We start from the raw sequence: 24,424 nt of genomic DNA on the forward strand, positions 1-24,424 counted from the left end.
AAAAGACATGTCTATCAGTGTACAGTACAGTATTATTATATATATTATACCATACGATTATTGTAGTGACGGTATAATACAGTACAGTACTGAAGGTAGAGAAAACAGTTTAAAAACCGTTGGTGTGATCCAGACTAATGTCTGATATATTGGAAAAAGTACAGGTTAGCAGGGGGAAGTTCGGATGTCACTTTTATCGGAATTTCGCTTTTTTAAGGGGGGATGGCTTGGGCCCCAATTAGTCTGTTATAGTGAGGTCTTACTATACTGTATAGATTTTTTTGGAATTACTTCCAGTTATTTGGAAAATCCAGTAAGCTGAACTACCCTCCATCAACATACCCATATCCCACACAAAGCCCTCTTCCTCCCATTATCCTCAGACATCACATTCTGCTCCCCGAACCTCACTCCCACAACATCCTGGAGAATGGTCAAAACCCTTGGATCAGATCACTTCCCAATCACCATAACTACCAAAACCAGAATCACCCCAGCTGGCCACAGACATCCCTACACTAATTATAAGAAAGCCAACTGGGAGGCATTCACAACTGAAACAGAACAACATTTTGAAACACTAAACAGTACATCCATCACAAACATCAACACCGCTGTGCACACCTTCAATACAATTATGCAAAATGCAGACAAAAGACACATCCCTAGAAGCAACAGAAAGAGACACAACCCCAACACCACACCAGAAATTCAAGGCTTCATCAGTCAATGTGACACACTATGACACTCTTCAACTTCCCATACACAAAACACCGTACAACAAATACAGCAACACTCAAATAAACAATAAAATATCAGAACAGCAAACACTAAACTGGAGTAATTATCTCCAAACATTTGACCACAAAACACCAGCAAACCCTACAAAACATTAAACGGCATCACACTCTCCAACAGCAACACTACACAATCATATGCTGCCATCACAACAACAGACACCATACGTTCAATCAAACAACAAGCAAACATTCTCATCAATCACTTTTCACATGTCGGATGTCTAAACTCCCATCACAACAACCAACGTATCATCCGACGTAAGAGACAGTTCCTCACAGACCCAGACCTAGCACCTTTCAATTAAAACCAAATGAAGCACATCATTAGCAACCTTAAGCACTCTTCTGCCTGTGGACCAGACAACATAAGCAACATTCACCTTAAACACCTGGGACCAGAAGGTATACAAGAATTCACCAACATATCAAACTACAGCTACTCATGCAACATAATACCCAATAACTGGAAGCATGGCATTATCATCATTGTCTCCAAACCCAATAAAGACCCTAAGTTACCTTCCTCACACAGCCCCATCACATTCCACTGCACCCCCTCTAAAGTCACTGCACATCTGATACTACAACTAGTTACACCTTACACCTCCCTAACCACATCACAACATTGCTTTAGGCAACTACACTCAACAAACACTCTTCTTACTGACCTTACACAGAGAGTTTTTGATGGCATGAGTTCAGCCAGGCCACCACACAGAACACTCCTAATCACACTAGACATTAGCAAAGGTTTTGATGCCATTCCCCACCATAACCTCACAAATAAAATATTTAACACAAACATGCACAATAACACAAAAAGATGGCTGGCAAACTACTTGGCAGGCAGATGTGCACATGTAACATTTGTCGGTCAGTCTTCGAACATCAGAAACTTCAGAAATGACGTCCCCCAAGGATCTGTTTTGTCCCCTGCTCTAACCTATACATGCATGACATACCCACACCCCACACACCACAGATACATGTAGAGTCCTATGCAGATGACATAACACATGTACACACCAAAATGCAAACACATCTGCACACATTCTCCAACTTTACCTCAACACACTACACAAATTGTTCACCATAAACAGGCTCAAAACAGCCCCAGCCAAATCTACAGTGACCCTTCTCACAAACTGGACAGCAGAACAGTCACATTCACCACCTCACCATAAACAACACTCCACTACCCCCCCCCCCCCCCCCCAAAAAAAAAAAAAAAAAATCCTTGATGTAACATACAATACATCAATGTCATTTAAACAACACATCACAAATATCAAAAATAAAATAACCCCAAGACTCAATGCCTTCAGGTCACTTGCCCATACAATATTTGGATACAACAAAGAAACCACCACCACAGTATACAAACAATACATACATTCAGTGATGAATTATGTAAGCCCTGCTTGGCCTCCTAACCTCACTAAAACACACTACAACACTCTACAGACCATACAGAACAAGGCCCTAAAAATAATCACAGGCAGCACAGCTACTACACCCACAGACCACCTACATCAAGAAACCAAAGTTCTCAAAGTCAAGGATCACCTAAACATAAGAAGCTCCCAAATTCTTCTTGCAGCCTCTACAAACCACAACATCCACTACACTACATGGCACCACATCCACACACACCATGGAACATCAAAACAACACCCAGCACATGATATCATAAACAAATACTGTCCTCCCTCCCTCCTGCCTGGCTCAGACCAGCTTCCAGAAGCATATCCATACTAATCACTCACTGCTCCACTCAGTCACTTAAAGACAACACACAGCTGTATGCATGGCCTCCTTATGTCCAACCTTCTGAATCCTATCTCCCTCGTGAAGACAGGGTCCACCTGGCCAGGCTGAGATGTGGGCATCATCCAGTCCTCTTAAGTTATCAGAGGAGGCTGGATGACTCCTTCACTGATCTATCTATCTACCTATTGCCAGACGCCTTAATCCCATACGGGGTGGTCACAAACAAATCACCTCCATGTCGCCCTGCCCCCGCATTGCACAGCCCTGCTCCGAACTCACAACCCTCTCTCTCATATACCTCTGCACTCCATTCCTCCATCTCATCCTCGGCCTCCCCCTCCCTCTCCCCCCTCCACCTCACTCACATACACTCTCCTCGTCAGTCTCTTACCCTCCATCCTCTCCACATGGCCAATGCACCTCAGTGTGTTCCTCCTAATGCTTCCTATCACATCCACATCCACACCACAACACTCCTTTATATCCTCATTTGTCAGCCTGTCTCTCCATGTGACTCCACAGGCTCCTCTTAAATAACTCATTTCCACTGCTCTCACTCTTGACTTGTGTCCTTCCAACAATGTCCAAGTTTCACTTCCGTACGTTAGAGTTGGTATCACAATACTGTCATGTAGTAACTTTTTCATTTTCAAGCTCAGTTCCCTGTTTCTTATCACTGCTTTCAAGGAACCAGCAACCTTTCTTCCTTGTTGTACCCTTTCAAGCACTTCACCCTCCAAACTTCCATCCTTACTCATCACACTCCCCAAGTACTTAAACGTACTCACATTTTCCATTTCCTCACCATCCAACCTCACTGTACATTCACTGACTTCACCTCTCTCAAAGACCATCACTTTACTCTTCCCTACATTCACCTTTAGATTCCGTTTCTTACACACTCTCCCAAACTCTTCCACCATGCCTTTGTTGATGCCTGTCCAAAATGTACCACAGCGCCCCATACTATTAAGCACATTATGGAAGACTGCACTGCACACAATCATCTATGCCAATGACAAAACATACGCTCCTTGAAAGCTCTGTGGGAAAACCCAGTCTCGGCCATGGCCTTCCTTAGGGACTCGGGATTGTTCAGCTAGATTGCCTAGGGAACAACTACTACTACTACCGTAGAGTGACATATAGTTCAATTTATGAAGGGTTTACTGTATTGCAGTGTGCAACAATAAGTGAAGTGATACTTTTTTGTGTGTGAAATACTGAAACTTGTAACTTGGAAATCGTGTCAACCTTACATAACCATCATACTCTTAACCCATCCTATCCGGGTGGCATGTATACATGACGACCTGGGGACCCGAGTGGCATGTATACATGACGACCTAGGGACGTCTGGGAGGCAAGTATACATGATCTAGCGTTTTGTAGTATTATTGTTACTGTATTATTATTATGACTACAGCACTGTATTATAAAATTATATTATACTATAATATTATATTATACTGTGGAATTTCGAATTTCGATGGGCATAGGTGCTTAAAAATCACCGCGAAATTCAAATCACTGAAATTTCAAACTGAAATTCTTATGGGAAAAATCAGTTTGGGTCCTGGGCCTCCAAACCTAAGTATGTAAAATCATTATTTTTTTGCCCACACCCCCTGTAAACTTTATGAACTATAATTGTGGTTATGTAATTGTGGTTTTGCATTGTATTGCCATACTATCAGCAAGTGTATACTTGGTGTATTTCTGCGCTTTCCTGTATTGCCATTTCTCCTTTGGCTGCGTCCATGTTTTGACGGGGAATTATCTGACAGCGAATTGACTTGGCGGTGAAATATCTTGGAACCATATCTTCATATGCTTCACATATGAATAAATGATGCTCATTTTCAATCTCCTTTTGACACATGTCACATATTAGGGTAGGTTCATACTTTGTCTTATAACTTTCCTTCACTTCTAGCATTTTGGTTCGCACCAAAAATATTATCTTTGCTTGCTTTGCTTGGAGTCTGGCCCTGAGAGCATCGAAAAATGCGATTTTGCATCGAAATGTGAGGTAGTTGGACCACCCGAAAACGCATCAAAATTCAAATACAGTACAGTAATCCCTCTAATATCCGGACGCCCAATAACCGAACATCCCCACTAACCGAACCTTATCGTCCTGGGATCAAACATTCCCAAAATGGTCCGAAAATCCAAAAAAAATGGAAAAAAAATCGATTTTTTGCCGTCCGTAATTTGAACTTGCCGCGCGCGCCGCGTGAGAGCATTGTTTTGGTTCGTCATTCCTCCGACGTCCGATAGAGCGCCGCTGCATCCTCCCCACTTCCCGCCTGTCTCTCACCGCGACAAGACCTACGCTCTTCGTCATGGCTGCCCACGTGCTCGCTTTTGTGGTGGTGCCGTACTTGCTGCAAGGCCTCCTGCTGCTCTCTGCCCTACTCTTAGTGTGTGTGATGATGGCCCCGCCTCCTGAGAAAAGGAAGAGAGTGGTGTTGACTCTGGAGAAGAAACGGGAGATATTGGAGAAGGTTGATGCGGGTTGGTCTTCCTCTCGCATTCTCCGCGAGTTCAACCTGGCCCGGGTCGACTTTGTTTGATATCAAGCGTTCCCGAGACAAGCTCATGCAGTACACGGCTGACTTCTCGTCGAGAAGCAAACGCAACGTGGAGAGGAAGGTTATGTTTACTCCCAAGTATGCAGAGATCGACCGCTCCACGTTGATTTGGTATCGACAGCAACGTGCAGCTGGTGTGATGGTACGTGGAACGGAGCTGAAGGCTGCTGCTGAGAAGTTTGCAAGGCTTCACGACGCCCTAGACTTCAAGGCATCCGAGGGTTGGCTCTTCGCGTTCAAGTTGCGACATGGCCTTACTAACCGTAAAGCACATGGCGAAGCATTGGACGCTAACGAGGATGGAGTGGACGAGTTTCGGCACAAGGTGAAAGGCTTGATCGACAGGGAGGGCCTCACTCTCGGTCAAGTCTATAACGCTGACGAAACTGGCCTATTCTATCGCTCGGTGCCAACGAACACTCTCGCCGATGAGACGGAGAAGCGTGTACCTGGCCGCAAGCTTTCTAAGGAACGGATATCTGCTTTGTGTTGTGCCAATGCTAACGGCATGCACCGGCTTAAGCCCGTTATTGTTGGCCGTGCAAAGCAGCCTCGGTGCCTTCGTGGGTGATGTCCTTCCTGTCGTATGGTACCATTCTTTGAAAGCATGGTTCACAGCTGTGATTTTCAAAGACTGGTTTCACCATCACTTCGGCCAAGGAGGTCATACATTACCAGACGAAGACACTGGGAATTCCTCGCGACCAGGTAAAGGCTCTCCTTCTCCTCGACAATGCACCTGCCCACCCGTGCGACAAGGACTTGGTTGCTGAGAATGGCCGTATTAGGTGCATGTTTCTGCCACCTAATACGACTGCTCTCATTCAACCAATGGACCAAGGAGTGATCGTGGGCAACAAAGCGCCTGTACCGTCGGAAGTTCCTGGACGAGGTGATGGTGGTTCTCGAGGACGAGGACGAGCGCAGGGAAGGACGTGACACTCGAGGCAAGCGGACTTTGGAAAACCTTCGCCGCTACAACATCAAGTCTGCGCTGTACAACTGGGCTAGTGCATGGAAGGAAGTCCCTGTGAAAACTCTTGAAAATGGTTGGTCTCGTCTGCTTCTCGGAACAGATGTGGAGTACGATTTCCTAGGGTTTGACGTGGATGACTTCCATGCACGGCTACGTACGCACGGCGACGATGTTGATGTGGACGATGTTCGTGAGTGGTTGGACGACGACAAGGGCGATCCTGGGTATCAGACGTTGTCTGATATCGAGATCGCGTCTTCGGTTGCTGGTGTCAGTCCCGAACTTGAAGATTCCGACGACGAAGGCGATGATGATGCAGACTCCGCCCAGCAGGACACTACTCCAGCCATCCCCAAGCTGAGCGCACTCAGGAACATCTAGAGTTCGTCCTAGACTACCTGGAACACCCGGACTGCGACAGGGAGATGGGGCCCTTGGGACTCGTGGAGGAAGTGCGTGCTTTCTGGCAGCGCATCATCAATCGCCAGAATCGTCCGGTCCTTGCGTCAGTCAACGATTGACAGTTTTTTCAGGCCCGTGACCCCCGCTGTGCCAAGCCCTGGTTCCACTCCGCTGTTTCCCCAAGACAGGCCCTCATGCTCCGAGCCACAGCCCAGCACATCAGCTACAGTGGAGTCACCGCTCGACGTGAGTTTGCGGCTGTCTTCAGAGTCTTCTGTAGTCGGTACGCCATCACCACTACCCACCGATGCACCCCTTGGACGCCTGCCAGTGATACTCTCGGGCTCTGACAGTGAATAAACAGCAAGAACTTCTCCACTAGACCACACGGGAATTTTGAGTGTTGTGCAGTGAAAAAAACGGTGTGTTGTGTTAAGGTTTTCAAGTTGGGAGAAAAGACTAAATAGAAAAGAAATTTAACGTAACTAACCTTCTTTGTTTTGGCTTTGGAAACTTAAAAAAACTTGGGAAAAGTTAATGTGCAACACTTAAATTTAATGGAACATTATTTGGACTAAAGTGAACACTGTGAAAAGAACGGACTTCTGTGTGTTAGTGACTAAGTTCAGTGCAAGACTTCAGGAAGAGTGTAGTGCAAGTGCTTCAGGAAATCGTTCTTACTGTCAGAGTCCGAGAGGAGGCGGTTATTCATCGAGGTGGCCAGGGACTTGCTGTAAGTAGCCAAAATGTTTCATGTTGTACTATTTTCCATACTATATTTACCAGAATGTTTCATATTGTATTTTTTCCCATACTATACTTACCAGAAAGTGTCATACTGTACTTCTTTCCATACTAAACTTACCTCATGCATGTGCAGTAGGAATGGGTTTTTCAGAGTTCGGTTAGGTTCGGTTAGGTTAGGTTCGGTTAGAGTCCATAAGTACCAGAATGTTTATTAATGTATGAACATACTTCTAAACCCACATTTTATGTGTCTATTGCATTTATTTCAGTCATTTATGTGCCTTATTGGTGTGATTTGGGTGTTAAATAGGTGCTATGCATGTCCGGAGGGAGTTGTATAGGTGTTTCTCTGTGTTAGGGTCCGTAAGTACAAGTCCATAAGCTGGGGCCCAATATCCGGACAAAACCAATATCCGAACCTACCGATGGCTCTATTGATCCGGATATTGGAGTGATTACTGTAATCCCTTCAATATCCGATGTAATAGAGCCAAAGGCATATCCGGATAGTGATCCTATCCGGATATTGGGCCCCAGCCTCCTGAACTTGTACTTATGGACCCTAACTCAGAAAAACACCTATACAACTCCCTCTGGACATGCATTGCACCAATTTAAGACCCAAATCACACCAATAAGGGACATAAAAGACTGAAATAAATGCAAAAGAACCATAAAATGAGGTTTTAGAGGTGAGTTTATACTATATTAAACATTCTGGGTACTTACAAGTCCCTGGCTCCTGGACTGGTTTGAACCACCACTTTGCAGTCCACAGTTACTCCTCTGCACTCTAAATTCTAATTTCTTAACACTGCACAACATTGTAAAATCCCGTGTGTTCTAGTGGCGAGGTATTGCAGTTTATTCACTGTTTATTCACAAAAAACAAACACCTGTGGCTTGCACTGCTATAAGCATCTGCTCTTGATCGGATTTAGGCTGTGACTGTTGATGATGGCGGGGTAACAGAGTTGCCAGATCACAACGGCCACATTACCAAACTCCTCAATTTTCATTACCATTTTTAATTTTCATTACCAAATTCGTAAAGCTAGCATCTATTCTTCACTAATTATATACACAAATGGAAATACATGTAATCACTCTTCTTATAATTAACAGCATATTGATTATTATCACGCTATATAGGCTACCAAATTAATCAGAGAGAGCAAACAATCCACCATCTCCATCCTGTGTATCCTCATCTATCTATCTATCTACTGCCAGACGCCATAATCCCGTAAGGGGTGGCCATTTGACTTCGAGTTAGTTGTTTTATGAGGGGGGGCACTAACCCTCCACCAACCCACTTGTTGACACGTAGGGAGCACGTATGGTTTGGTTATATGGTATCCTCATACATGTGAAAAATCCATTTGGTAATGCATTATTGTGATTCATTACCATACGAATTTTTCATTACCAAATTGGCCCACACTTGGTAATGAAAAATACCAAATGGCAACCCTGACAGGGGAGGGGGGAGGGGGGAGGAAGGAAGGGGTGAAGGGACCGTGGTGTAACAGCTGTTTGGCACCAGGCGGTAATTTCAAATTATGGGTGGGAAAAAAATCAGATTTTTTAAAAATTTTTTGCGGTTTTTGGCCCATTTTGGGAATATTGGATCCCGGGACGATTATGTCCAGTTAGTGGGGATGTCTGGATATTCGGCGTTCGGATATTAGAGAGATTACTGTAATTGAATTCTAAACCGTTGAAATTCGAACTTCCACTGTAGTTTTAGCTGAGAAGTTATGGTTTAACCCCTTAACCGCGGGGCGTCACTTTCATGACGCTTGGGAGCAAGGGATCATACCGCGGGGCGTCGCTTTTGTGATTCTGTGTTATTTTGAATTCACCCGGGCTTCCAAGTGGGGGCTTGTATCATCTATCAGTACTGCCAATGTCCAACACTAGTCAGCACTCCTAATATCATCTGTACTCCCATCCATTGTTGACAATTTACCCATTTCTCCCCGTTCTTGACTCCCCTCCCTACCCCCTCTCCATTACCCTATCCTCTCGCCTGCCCGGCCGTGCTATGCTAAGTAAATCTTCCCTGGAATTTTTCACTGATTTCATCCATTGAAATAAGCCCTATGCCCTATTCTTATACCAAATAATATATACAAGAAAGAAATAAGGTAAGTGAGAGTGCCATACACCTGGAATTGGCTAATTATCACCTGACAACACCTCACTGCACTCGTTCGCTAATTTTCGCTGTTTATTTCCCCTTGAAATATGCCGTATAATCTATTTTCGTAATAAATATACATATAAGGAGGGAAGGGAGAAGCCTAAGTGATATTTACATTCACCTGGAACTACCTAATTTATAATGTATTGTCTAGCTTTCCTGCCAATCATTTCAGTGCTATAAATTAGCTGTTTCAAGAGGCTAACATTGGGAGTACTGATTTCCTTAGGTAGGCCACCACCCCGGCCCACCCTTATCAGTTCACTCTCATCCTCCAGTGTGGAGATACGTCTGTTCGCTCTTGCTAGCTTCAGGGACTTTTTCACCCCCATGCAAAGGGCCCGGTGACCTTTACCCCCAACTAAACCTCGTGTGGAAATAGGTACAGGGCTGACAATTGATAAAAGAGTGACTACGATCTTTCTATTGAGTAAAACAGTGCAAGTGGAATTGTAAATAATGTGTAAATAATGTGTAAACAGCAAGTGAAAGTAATGAATGTGAATATACGTGAACAGTGGAAAATAGTTTTATAAGTTACTTCAAGTGACAGTGCATAACACAGTGTAAATAAAATAGAAATGTAAATAACGTAAATAAAATAGAGAACGTAAATAGAAATGTAAATGAGTAGTATTATAAGAATACGAGTATATACCCTAGGAGTAATGAAAGTGAAAGTTTCACTCTAGCATATCTGAATACTATGAGTTATGAGAGTGAAACTGAAAGTGACAGATTCACTCTCAATGCTAGTATACAGGACGAGAAAGTGAATGCTACGTATTTTACTGAAAGAAATTGAATTCCTACAGTGACAATAAACTAATACTACTGAAGGAAACTTATGGATAAAGACTGTAGATATATATAAGTGTTATATAGTAATAGAAATATAAAGTGTGAGGGGTTTTATGAATAATAAATAACAGAGTACCAAGAGCGAACTAGCGCAAGTGCGACGGTCAGACGCGCTCTTAATTTTCATTGCTTTCACAGTGGGTTTTTTTTTTGGGGAGTATGGATCCCAAACTACTTGAAAATCATAGAGTAGTGTTTATAGTGTTAATATCTGACTGTGGTAATCATATTACGGGTTGTCGGGAAGTGTAAAGTGGAGACTTCGTTACCCAACTTCAGAGGTCTCCATAAGTCCTACGGTAACCGACGAAGGCTCAACAAACATTTCAGGAGAAAGCTGAAGGTATGTGCCATAAGCATATGTCTATCTATCTATCTATCTATAGCCCGACGCCCTAATCCCGCAAAGGGTGGCCGCAGACAAAACGCCTCCAAGTCACTCTGTCATCCACCATTTGACTCCCCTCCCCCCAACTCACCCCCCCCTCCCTCTTATACCTCTCAACTCCATCCCTCCACCTCATCCTCGGTCTACCCCTCCCTCTCCCCCCCTCCACCTCACCTACATACACCCTCTTAGTCTTATGTAATTTTAATATTCTAGGACTAATAACTGATTTTTGGCAAATATTTTTTGAGAGTCTGTCGGAGCCCGAATAACCCCGCAGTACACGCAAAACATTGGTAAACATGCCCGCGGTGTAGGGGTTAAATAATGGTGATTTTTATGAAATACACTGGCTGGTGGTTTGGGTGGTGAAAACAACCCCCAAATGGATATGATGGGCCTCTATTCAACTGACTGAACCAAGATACCTGCTCAGTGTTTACACTGGCTGTGATCGTTGCCCTTCTTCTGTTCTGTGCATGAACAGCCACTGAAACACCACTGTTATCACCATTTAACAGTGCAAGCACTTAACAAATAGTGCAGAGTGTGATATTAACCCTTAAAGACCACATTTTTCTGAAGCTATCTTCTCCACTGGCTGCAATTTGGAGTCAGTTTTTCAACTTTTACCAAGGTAAAATTTTTCTTGCAAAATTGAAGAGCTTGAATTTACATGCTTGATAAAGCCAATCTCAGTCCCCTAGGCCTAATGGTTACCGCAAACCCATCCATCAAATGTTATAAAAGTCCCCCCTCACAGTAAGTGAAAACAGGAAAAAAATGAAGGAAATCTAATTTTTGCTACAGAATCTTACCAAAATCAATAAAATCAATGTAAAATATGTTTCTGCTGATGAAACTAGGTGTAGGAGTCTGCATGTGTATTTAAAAAAAAAAAAAAAAAAAAAAAAAAAAAAAAAAAAAAATCGGCAAACTAATTTTCGCTAAAGAACCTTACCAGAATTAATGAAATCAATGTAAAATATGTTTCCATTGATGAAACTAGGTGCAGGAGTCAGTATGAGTAAAAAAAAAAAAATAACAAAAGATTAAAATTTTTTGGTGTGAGTACACAGACACAGGCTGATCATGGCAGGGAAAGTACCACGTCATATTCAGGAAAAAAAACAGGGTGGGAGGAAGGCACAGGTGGGGAGGGAGGTCTCTGGTGGGGGTGAGACAAACCCCCAATGCAGGGGAGGTGTTGTAGTGCCCGGAAGTGATAATGAGTTGTATCTAGTTCATTTTATATTACCAAAAGTTCGGTTAAGTGAGAGTGTGTGGCCTGGGCATGGCTGTTACCATGCGGACGTGACCAGAACACAGATTAATTACCTAGTTGCTAAGTCACTTTTTTTTCCTACTGTAATCTACTAGTATTAAGTCTCTTTATAATATAAAAACTCCAGTGAGATGGGAACATGTGCCTTTGGTCACGTGATCCAGCATAATATACGTGTGCGCAAAGTGATGTAAAGCACGATAATTTTTATGGTTTTTCGATGTAAGGGTATAAAGAGCGAGAGGTTGCTGAGTAATTATTGTAACTAGAGAATGTTATTTTTTTTGAGTAATCGATTGTAAGGGGAAAGACATCACACTGAGTCTATCTCAAGTCTGTAATAATTAAAATCTTAAATTGCGTACGCTGTCATCCCCCCCTTCCCTTTGCATAAGCAGTTTTGGCTTGTCTCACTCGCTCATCCAGTGACTCAAGTACCCGTACGTCAGGTACCCTTTAAACCTAGACATACAATGTGGCCTTGTGGGTGGTGTTCAAATGGCAGTAAACATGACCAGGCGAGTTGTCCAAGAAAACCAGAGCGAGGAAGTTGTTTTGATTGCTTGAAAGCGAACTCTAGAAGGTGACACGAGGGATGCCCTGGTAGACTTAACTTGAGTAGAAAACGGGAGAGAAGCATACCAAGTATACCTCCCGCATCAGCTAGTTCCCTCCCACAGCAGGATTCTCAGTTACATCCAGACTCACAACAGCCTAGGGAATGACTAGAGGCCCCTGAGGTAACGCAGGTTGCCAGTCATGTTGTGTGTAGTGTACAGGATGTAGAACAGAATGAGGGATCTCAGAACCTTTCAGATGGTGAGGTGGAGGAAATTTGAAAAGTTCGAGGTGAAGCAGTCACTCCAGTGATAAGCTTGATTTTGGGACAGTATCAGGTTTCAGCTTTTGTAGATACTGGTAGTGTAGCAACACTAATGAAAGAAAGTACAGCAAATAGATTAGGATTAAAGATTAGCAAGTGCTGACGTTCACTGCATTCAGTATCCAGCCATAAGTTAACTGTTGTTGGCCAGGTTTCGTTGGTAGTGCATATCGCCCCCGAAATAAGCATAGTGCAGCGATTTGTAGTGGTCCCAGACTATTATTTGTCAACCAAAGTGCTCATGGGTGCGGACTTAATTGGTAGAGCGATTTTTCACTTGGGACGGAGAAAGTCAGGTGATGCATTGGGGTGGTCAGCAGTACGAAGTCCGAAATAAGAGTTGCCAGACAGTGAACAGAATAAAGTTCCAGACTAACCATACGAGCAAGGCAGAAGGAGAGCTAGTACAAGTGAAGTGTAGGACTGTGGTACCTGCACAGACCCTGATGTCAGTACCCATTGTGTTGAAGACAGAAAACCCGGACATGTCTTACATGTTAGTAAATTTCAGAAGGCCAGGGGTAAAGCTTCATTAGCACCAAATTGTTGCATGAGAGTTGGTGAGAATGGGACATGCTATTTACCCACTGCAAATGTAACCAAGGGACCAGTGAAGCTAAACCCAGGACAAGTGTTGGGGACGTACCGTGTTGTTGATGAGTCGAATATTACTTATCTTAGCCCCAAGGAAAAGGACAGAAGTCCACTTGAATTAGTGCAACCAGTTGGCAAGGCAGAAGGTGACCTTGTGGCACCATTAGTTCGGGTCGATAACGCATTGTTACCACATATGGATCAGGCACAGGATGGGAGTGACCGACGTGCGGCACTTAATTCAATTCTCAGAGAGTTGAAGTGGACACATTTGTCTCAGTCACAGAGGGACAAATTGGGAGAGTTGATATTGGATAATAATTAACTGTTCATTCTTGGTCTGAAGGAAATTGGCACCCTTAAAGTACCTGAAGCCCACATTGATACTATCGACTCTGAACCCGTGCGTATGCCCTTGTATCGACATCCTGAGCAAGCAAGGAAGATAATTTCCAAGATGATTGAAAAGGATGTGATTGAGGAATCAAACACTGCATATTTAGCCCCCACAGTCTTAGTCAGCAAGCCGGACGGCAGTAAAAGGATGTGTATTGATTATCGGGCTCTTAATAAGAAGGTCAAGATAGATATCCAACCCCTAACCAGATTAGATGAATTAGTAGAGGAAAGCGCAGGGAAAAATTTTACTGCACCCTCGACATGAAAGACGCCTACCTCCAAGTTCAGTTGGATGAAAGCTCTCGAGGCTTGACAACCTTTTCTCATGGAGTTAATTTGTTCAGATACAAGGGCTTACCTTTTGGATTGTCTGTGAGTCCAGCAATTTTCACGAGGAAAATGCAGCAAGCGTTTAGTTAGAGAAGGTTGGTGCCGTAACTACCTAGATGATGTTGTGATTTGGGCAGATTCGATCAGATGCTAGACCGACTGAAGATTACCTTTGGCAGATTAACCGAATTTGGAATGAAGCTGAATGTTAGTAAATGCTCTTTCATAAAGCGAGAAATTAAGTTCTTGGGACATGTAGTGTCAGAGAAAGGAGTACGTCCTGACAGGATGAATCTCGAAGCCATTGAACAGATGTCACGACCAACGAAGGCCAAGGAAGTGAGACGCTTTGTGGGCATGTGTAACTTCTATCGCAAACACATTCCTGACTTTGCTGCCATTGCCAGTCCTCTCACTAATTTGCTTAGGAAGGAGACAAAATTTGAATGGTCAGAGGAGTGTGAGAGGGCATTCTTAGTTCTTAAACAAAAGTTAGTGTCAGCTCCAGTACTAGTAAAGGCAGATTTAACTAAACCGTTCGAGTTATACACAGATGCTAGCGACTCGCACATTGGCGCAGCTCTTATGCAGCTGGAGGGCGAGAAGATCTGAGACCTATTGGATACTTTTCAAAGAAACTTACCCCAACAGAGAAAAGATACTCGGTAACAGACAAGGAAGCTATGGCAGTAGTGAGTGCATGTAGATTTTCAGCCACTATTTATGGTGTAAACCCTTGTCCATTGTCACTGACCATAGACCATTAACAACTCTTAACTTGGCCACTTGAAATGTAATAAACGCAACCGAAGAGGCCGCTAATGGGAGAGAGTCTCCATCAATCTGAGTTCCCGACCGTTCCAGCACACATTGGTCATCAATAGTAACTTGTTTTCTCCCCCTTTTGACCCTGTAAAAGTCTGGATCGCAGAGGTGACAGTACAGTGTGGGGGGTATTATGGTGGGAGGAAACATACACAAAAAGCAATAATACCAGGGAAACTGCCTCATCATTCGATATAAAGGGGGAGGTGAAGGGAAGTGGAGGAGGGGTGGGGGTCTCTGGTGGGGGTGAGGGGGGCATGAGACACACACCCCAATGTGGAGGTGGTGGGAGGAAACAAATACAAGGAGACCATAGCATGGAAATTGCCATGTCATTCAATATGAAGGGAGAAGTGGAGGGAGGTGGGGGAAAGGGGGGCTTGGGGGGGGTGAGCAGGAATGAGACACCTCCCCCCTTCCATTTGATGTAAACGTGGTGTTGGTGACTAGTTCGGGTGGGAGGGGACAGAGCTGGCAGTATCCAATCAGCCAGAGGGAGGTGGAGAAGTGGCAGGGGGGGGGGATCCCCCCAGAGACCTGGTGAAGGGATGGGATCTTCCTTCCCACCACCTCATCCCTTAGTTCTGATTGGATAGGAACCATTTACGTCATAGCAGGGGCTGGCTTAGTGCTTGGCAGTTTTTGATAGACCTTCTACAATCGTCAGTCACAGGACTACATGGCAAACTAGCAAACTGATGATCATCAGTCATAGTACTTTAGGGGTTATGTGAAGTGATACCATATCTTTTAGTGTGGGGTGATTGCCCAGGCTCTCTACCTGTCCTCTGAGGGGTGGGGGACCCTTGGTGACAACTTGAACTGGCACAGGACACTCTTAAGGTGACTGGCTTTTTTTTTTTTTTTTTTTTTTTTTTTTTTTTTAAGGCTTCATGTTCGAGGTCATCCTCCCTGAACCCATTGAATCCATGTAATATTGACTTCATTATGTGATAATTCGTTAAGCAACAGGTCTTCACTTGACGCAACCCTATCACATAAAGAGGCAGCACAGTACAGTACAATGAAATCTGACCTCTTCTGTAACCCAGTACTGCTTTATGGTACCTGTGTGCCGTGAGAAAAAAAATGTCTGTGGCACGTCACAGAAACTGAGTGTGGTACTCACATACACACTAATCACCTGATGTTTTTGAGGCAACTTGGACTGCCCCTATGTGATACCCTCATGTTGGCATAAGCACCATTGCCAGGGAAGAATACAATGGTGTTGCGATATGTTGCAGTAAAAATGGGGTTAAGCATGCTTCTTACAGTACATAATTCAATGGGTTTTTTCTGTCTGGATAATTATACAATGCAATTAAAGATTTTATAGGGAGTTACACCCTCTCTACTGGGGCTTGGAAAAGGTCACCTTCATCATAATCATCATCTAGACCTCCTTTCCCACCCCAGGCAGGGCGAAAAGCAGCAACGTCCAGATAGCCCAAGTTTGCCCAATCCAATGGGCCACGCTTCCATTTACTCACCATTCAAGCCCCCGCAATCTTGGCTCTATCTGATACACCAAAAACTTGCATCATATTTTGTAGCTTCACGTAAGTGTATCCGATAGAGTCAATCCGAACGCTGTCACATTAAAAAAGGGTACCAAATCCTTGATCATGCACTTCTCACAACATTCATCCAGCCAGCTCGACCTTTTGTCACTCTCCTAGCCTCACCAACTTCCATACCGCTCTTCCCCAGTCATCCACCATATCTCTCCACCTTCTCCTTGGCCTACCTTGCCTCCTCCCTTCTTCAAAATCACTCAGATATACCTTTTTCACCACTCTATTGTTATCCCTTCTCTCCACATAGCCATACCATCTCAGTACACTTTCTTCAATTCTGGTGTCCACAGACTTCATCACTCTGCATATCTCATGAATCACATTATTTCGTATCCTATTCACTCTGTACTCCACACACATTCCTCAGCAGTCCCACCTCAACTGCTCTTACTCTTGACTTTTCATTTTCATGCCACACCACACTCACATAAATAAGTTGAAGTTGGCACTAACACTTCTTCAGGTAAGCCTAGTGCTGGTGTTACACTCAAGTCTCTGTTTCTTATCAAGGCCTTCATAGCACCAGCTACTTTTCTTCCTTGTGTCACTCTATTTTCAACTTCTTTTGCACATTTTCCTCTCTTTTCTATCACTGTACCCAGGTATTTGAATTCTATTACCAACTGAAGTCTCTCTCCATGAACTGTAACATCAAACTGGGAGTCACCTTCTCTCTCAATGACCATCACTTTACTCTTTTCTACATTTACTCTCAAGGAATGACGCTCACAGACATCAGCAAAACTCTGCATTAGTCTACCAATCTCTCGTCCGGTATTTGCAAGTAGCACTGCATCATTAGCATACAACAAGTTTGAGACATTCCATCCGTCACCATTCATTACCCACACCGTCCCTCTGTCCAGTATTCATGTTTTTACTTCTCTTATCACCCCATCCATATATATATACTGAAAAACCATGGGGACATCACATAACCTTGTCGCATGCCCTCACCAATCAAGAACCAAACACTTAGATGCCCATTTACCCTTACAGATGCTTCACTACCATCATAAAACTCTTGTCACCACTTAGCACCTTACCATCTATACCGTACATGTGCAGAACATTCCACAATCCATCTCTGTCTACTTTGTCATATGCTTTTTCCAGATCCACAACTGCCATGAACACCTTATAGTCCTTCTCACAAGCCTTCTCCACTATCTGTCTCATTGCAAATATTTGATCCAGACATCCTTTGCCACTCCTAAAGCCACCCTGTTCGTCACTCACTAGTTCTTCTGATATCTCTATTACTTTCTCTATAATAATTCATCCATGTACCTTCCCTACAACACTCAATAAACTTATGCCACGATAATTCATTCACTCACTTCGTTCACGTTGATTTTAGTAGAAGGGTATAATCACAGCCTTTCTCCGCTCGGCTGGAACAGTTTCACTCATCCATGCCTTCTTACATATCTCCAACAAGCACTTCATTCCACTCTCTCCACTACACTTAATCATCTCTGCATACACCTCATCAACCCCAGCTGCACTCCCATTTTTCAGCCGCTTCATGGTGTTCTTCACCTGTGTGAGTGTAACGTTTCCTCGCACCGCATTCCATCTCCGTACACCCCCAAAACTAATCATGTTTGCGTCTGCTCTGCTCTCTATATTCCCATTTATCAGACTTTCAAAATATTCATTCCATCCAGTCCTTATTTTATCCCCATGGGTTAATAATCTACCACTTACATCCTTCACATTTTACATTTCTTTCTACTGTCACTTCTACATTTCTGCATCTCTTTCCTGAATAACTTCCTATTTTCACAGTAATCTGCATTCATTTTTTTTTTCTGGATCATCATTTACCTCCTTTTTCCTCTTCACTAGTGTCTTTATGTGCTTCTTGTTCTCAATATACTCAGGTCTTATTTCAATTGAACCCCCGTTCTGTAACCACTCTAGCCACTTCCTCCTCTTTTCCTCCACTTCTCTCTTAACCTCTTCATCTCACCATGTCGTACCTTTCTTGTTACTCTTGCTACACCACATACCGCTTTTGCATTCCTAACTAAGCAATCCGTATTTGCATTTCACAGGTTGTTCAGATCCATTTCATTCCAATTCACTGGTTCTAACTCCTCCCCTACTTTGGTCCTGTATTCATCTGCCATTTCTTTGAGCCTCAGCTTTTCAACATTCAGTCTTTCTCCCTGACTGTTCCTCTCTCTCCTGGTCCACCTCACTCCTTACAGTTTAATCTCGTACGCCACAATCAAATTATTTGACAGACCTCCACATCGTCCTCTCATGGCCCTCGTATTAGCAACCATTCCCAGCATCGACCTCTCTACGAGCACATAATCAATCAGGCTCCTTTCAACATGATCCCCGTTCCCTCTATACCATGTATATTTAAGTGCATCTCTGTGTCTGAAACAAGGGTTACAAATTCGCAACCTCCTTTCCTGACACATATCCTTCAGTTGCTTCCCGTTATCATTTTCTCCTGGCACTCCATTACAACCCATTATGTCATCCTCAGGACCAGTGCCTAGTCTTCCATGCATATTGCCCATTACGATCACTCTATAGCTCCTGAGCATTTCTTCTACTACTTCATCCAGCTCATCCCAAAACCTGTTTTTCTCTGTCTCACTCCTGTCATCATCACACAGTGCATTCGCTACAATCACTGCTACTTTCACCTTCTCAAACTTCAACTTCACATACGTACACCTCGAGCGGACACATTTGTGATCTTTCATTCCACTCTGCCACACATCATTCATGAACAAAGTAACTCCTTCCTTGCATCTTCCTCACTCACTCATGGTTGATCTTACACATTTCACACCCTCCCACTCCTCCACTTCACACCCTTTCATCTTTGTTTCACACAATGCCATCACGGCATATCTCGCACTCTTGAACACATGCATTACCTCCTCCCTCTTGCTCTCCACATTCACACGTCTCACATACCACATGACCATAAGAATCTGCCCATTTGGCTGGTGCCCTGGGCAGGTATTTGGCCCTCTGAAGCTCTCTGAAACATTTGCTATAATATAGTGATTCTTGGTAGGGGTATCTGGGGAACACTTAACCTGGCGAGAAACCCCGGTTATATGGCTACCACTCGGACGTGGTAAATGGTTTCCTGGGTAAAGGAAACCATTTGGCTTGTCACTCATTGTAGAGACCATATGACACCCCTACACTGACTGAGTGGTTGATGGGTGCCCCCACCTACCACTTGAAGAAGGTATTACTTCAATTGGCGTCAGTAAGTCACAATCTGTCACCCTTTTGGCTGTTATATGCAGGATAATTGAGAGTTTAATATATGTTCAGACCTTTTTTCACTTGTTGGTGATACTGGGTGCTATGCAGCTCAAGCATCATCAGTATGCCACCAACAAGTGGGTTGGGCATGTTATGGGTGGGGGGGGTAGGGGCAGTAGGATCTTGTCTAAATCACCTGTACGACTGAAATCAAAAGTTAAATACCTTAACAAATGTGTCTTGATGGTGAGCAGTATGCAAGACAAGGTCACACAGGAGTCCTCGAGGTAAAGCATCAGTCAGCACGGGATGGAGCAGTAAAGAAGGTATTGGCAATTCTCGCTGCATCAAACAACCTGTACCAAGCACAACATCAATCTTCACAAACATCCCATTCTAATGGCATTTATTAAACATACAATAATGAGCATTTTGTAATAATACCTTATAAGCTATCATCATACCATAGCATCTCAGCATCCTAGTTCTTGATCACTTAACCATACATCATGACAACTTATGCACTATCCGGACTTCGTTTCCTCTCAAGGATTTAACAGTAGTGAAAGGAATATCAATATATAGGACTTAAAAAAAAAAAAATCATCATATTGTACTACAGCATGGTAAGTACATTTAAAAACCTGCAACCTCAGTATAAAGAGTATATAAGTTTGTGAGTTAACACCAAAAGAAGAATGAAGAGAAACCTGTACTTTACACAGGAAAATATAGTGGTAATATATTGGACCAAAAGAAGAAAATGACAATGCAGTGGGCCCTCATTTTTCGTAGACTCTATTCACATGATCCATGGTTTGCATGGTTATATTAATCTATACCTTGAATCCATTCACACAGCAACCAACACAATATGCATGGTAGTGGTGGCTGAAAATTCTGTACAGTATCAACATTTAATTTGAGGGCTCTGAGGACTAACCTCAGCCTTCGAGGGGGAAAGAGGCACTGCCCATTCCCCCTCTTCTATACCTTCAGCCTTAGATATTCCCCTCTCCCAAAACAACCACGTAGCATTTCACAATCTATCAAGCTAAGTGAAAACTTCCCCTTACAGTACTGAATTTGCCACTTATTACCATTATCTGATTGTTCATTCACCACATTATTTAGCCAAAAAGATGATCACTGAGTTTTTATGCTTACCATAATATTATATATGCAGCATACACTTACTTAGGGGAAATTTTCAAGTGAGCCAAACTAAGCTGTTTTTGTTCTTGTTGTTGTTAGCCAGATCAGCCAAACAACAATGGTTCTTAGGGAACACTGAACACAGTCCTCTCTCTCTCTCTTTCTCTCTCTCTCTCACTCTCTCTTTCATGATAAACTGTACTTTTTTGCATATAACATATACTTACTATTTTCCCTAGAAAATACCATGAAAAGTCCCCATGTGACTTCAAAGATGACTGTCAAATGTTTTGACTGGAATTAGTTCTGGCTCTATTCAAAACAGTCTTATATAAAGACTGCCACCTGGTGTCTACTGATGACTACAAATGAATAACTCTATGTCAGTTGGATTTTTAGAATGAATAATTCCTTTTAACTTTTACTGACCTAAAAAGACAGACAAATTGCTTCAGATTCGGCCAGGCCAACAGGTGACGACCAAGGACTGGACAAAGGACATGTTGTGGAATTTCAACATGGAATGTGAGGGGCAGGAATGACGACATGAAAGAGAGAGAAATTGTCCAGGTGCTTGAGGATGCAGAAGTGGACATATGTGGATTGACTGAGATCAAATGGAGAAGTGCTAGTGTGAGAGAGTGAGAATACAGACTGGGTATATGTGCAGGAGTAGGTGGGAATGAGAGGGCAAAGGAGGGTTCTTATCTAACTGTATTTTTACAGGACTCAATCAAGCTCGCTGTGTCCCGTCTTTAATAATATTTTATCATATTCTTTGAAACTGTGAATGTTTTTGGCATATACGACTTCATCCAGTAATATATGCTGTATTTCACTGATCCACTGCCCTGTCTGGAAAGCTGAATTTTCTCATATCTTTCTTTAATCTTTTCTTATATATTTTCTTGCTGTGTCCTCTTGAAGATGACTGTCTAGGTACTATATATATTTATTAGTGTCAATTTTTCTTTTCCTTTGACACAGTTATACAGCATGATCATATTGTCTCTTTTTATTCTCTCTTCTAATGTTAGTAATTATTACTTATCAAGTCTATCTTCATAGCTAAGATCTCTCAAGCTTGGCACCCATCTTGTGATTGCTCTTTGTGCCTTCTGAATCTTCTCTACATGCTTTTTCAAGAGTGGGGTCCATACTACTGCTGCTGCATATTCAGGCACTGATCTTCTGATATAATTATCTTCTTTACTATTTCCTCATTCATGTATGTAAAGGCTACTCTTACATTCTTTAACAGGTTATACATGTTCCTTACTATTTCATTTTTATGGTATTCTGGTGATAGTTTGCTAATGATAATTACTCTCAAATCTTTCTCCTTGTCAGATACCTGTACACTCTTGCTCCCCAGTCAGTAGTCCCAGTCCAGCCTCTTTACACTCTTTCCAAATTTTATTACATGGCATTTTACTGCACTGAATTCCATCTGCAATTTATGACTCCATTCATATAATTTTGTAAGATCCTTTTGAAATTCCTTACATGAGTTCTCCTTTTGTGTTGCTCTTTGTATTTTGGCATCACCAGCAAACATATTCATGTAAATCTCTGTTCAAATGTTATCACTTTATATCAATTATATATACCAGAAGTGGAGGAGCGATTGGGTAAACATAGATTGGGACAGATGGGGGATGTGGAAGGTGTGTGCAAGATATTCACAGAAGAAATCTGTGCAGCATGTGAGGTGGTGTGTGGGGTGAAGAGAAGATGAAAGGGGATGCAGGGAACAGCATGGTGGAATGAAGAGGTGAGACAGGCTGTGGCACAAAAGAAGAAAGCATATAGTGGGTGGATGAGAAACAGGGGTGCCGAAGAAGATGAGAGACGTAAGAGAGAGTTACATGTAGAGAGGAAGAGAAAGGTGAAAAGATTAGTAAGAGGGAGTAAGAAGAGAGTGGATGAGGAATTTGGAAGGAATTTGAGTGTAATGTGGAGGAAATGTAAGAAAATGTTCTGGAAAAAGGAAAAGAGAGTTAGACAGGGTCCCAAAGAAGTAAGCTGAGGAGTGAAAGATAAAAATTGTAGATTACTTGTGGAGAGGGGGGAAGAAGTGAGCAGATGGAGAGAACACTTTAATGAATTGCTAATCATAGAGAATGAAAGAAATGCAAGTATAACAGGCTGGGGAATGGCTGGGAGATGGAGGGATGTGAGAAGAGAGGAAGAAATCAGTAGGACGGAAGTTGTGGAAGCAATGAAGAAAGTTAAAATGGGGAAAGCCCCAGGAATTGATGAAGTGTGTGGTGTAATGCTGAAACATGGGGGAGAGATAGTAAAAGAATGGATGTGGAAGATGTGCAGATTGGCCTGGGAGGAAGGTAGAGTCCTGGAGGATTGGAAGTCAGGTATAATTATTCCCCTGTACAAAGGAAAAGGGGAAAAAGAAGTGTGTGGTAATCTTATGGGCATTTGTCTTCTTAGTGTAACTGGAAAAGTATATGGTAGGATACTTACTGACAGAGTTAGGGAAATAACAGAGGAATTAGTTGGAGAAGAACAGAGAGGTTTTAGGAAGGGAAGAGGATGTGTAGATCAGATATTCATTCTTTGATCATCCACTCACTTGATGTAGTGCTGCCTACTTCTTCCTTAGCCTTTATCATTCTTTTTCTGTGCCTGCCCTTCTCTCTTCCTATTTCTCCCATCTGTCCTGTCACTTCTAATTGCTTTTCTTTCCTTTTCAGGTGGCTTTACATTGAGTGACAAACCAAATGGTTTCCTGTAAGCCAAGAAACCATTTACAACGCTGGGTGGTAACCATATAACCAAACCATACATGTTCCATATGTGTCAACAAGTGGGTTGGTGGAGGAGTTAGTGTCCCACCCTGTAAAACATATAACTCAAAGTCAAAATGGCCACCCCTTAAGGGATTATGGCGTCTGGCCATAGATAGATAGAGATAGATAGATTTTTAGTGGAAAAGTTTCTAGAGAAGAAGGGAAAGAAGTTGTATGAGGTCTTCAGGCATTTGGAGAAAGCATATCACAGGGTGGATTGATAAGGATTGTGGAAAGTATTAAGAATATATGGAGTACATGGGAAGTTGCTGAAGGCCGTGAAGAGTATGTTTGAGGGTGCTAAGGCTGCAGTGCGAGTAGAAAGTGAACTGAGTGAATTTTTCTATTTGAAGGCTGGATTGAAACAAGGATGTGTCATGTGTCCATGGTTGTTCAATCTGTACATGGATGGGGTTATAAAAGAGATACAAGGTAGGGTAGTGGATGTTCGAGCGGCCCTAGTGAGAGAGGGCAGTGTTTGGAAAGTCCCTGTACTGTTGTTTGCAGATGATACTGTGTTGTTGGGTGAAGAAGAAGGGGAGCTGCAAGGCTTGGTGGATGAGTTTGGGA

The 24,424-nt window shown here is 42.9% G+C and overlaps 1 protein-coding gene across 1 annotated transcript in view; it reads right to left on the bottom strand.

Annotated features, from left to right (window-relative positions):
- Positions 1 to 24,424, bottom strand: part of Ube4B (Ubiquitination factor E4B) — a 645,009-nt gene that overhangs the window by 413,731 nt on the left and 206,854 nt on the right. Inside the window, exon 9 of the mRNA XM_080266571.1 lies at positions 20,118 to 20,248. Within this exon, the coding sequence (XP_080122697.1) occupies positions 20,118 to 20,248 (131 nt within the window). The remainder of the gene's footprint in view (positions 1 to 20,117; positions 20,249 to 24,424) is intronic.

The sequence above is a fragment of the Coenobita brevimanus genome, chromosome 21, assembly GCF_032717465.1.
Source record: "Coenobita brevimanus isolate Jiangsu-jjx chromosome 21, ASM3271746v2, whole genome shotgun sequence".
Classification (NCBI taxonomy): Eukaryota; Metazoa; Arthropoda; class Malacostraca; order Decapoda; family Coenobitidae; genus Coenobita; species Coenobita brevimanus.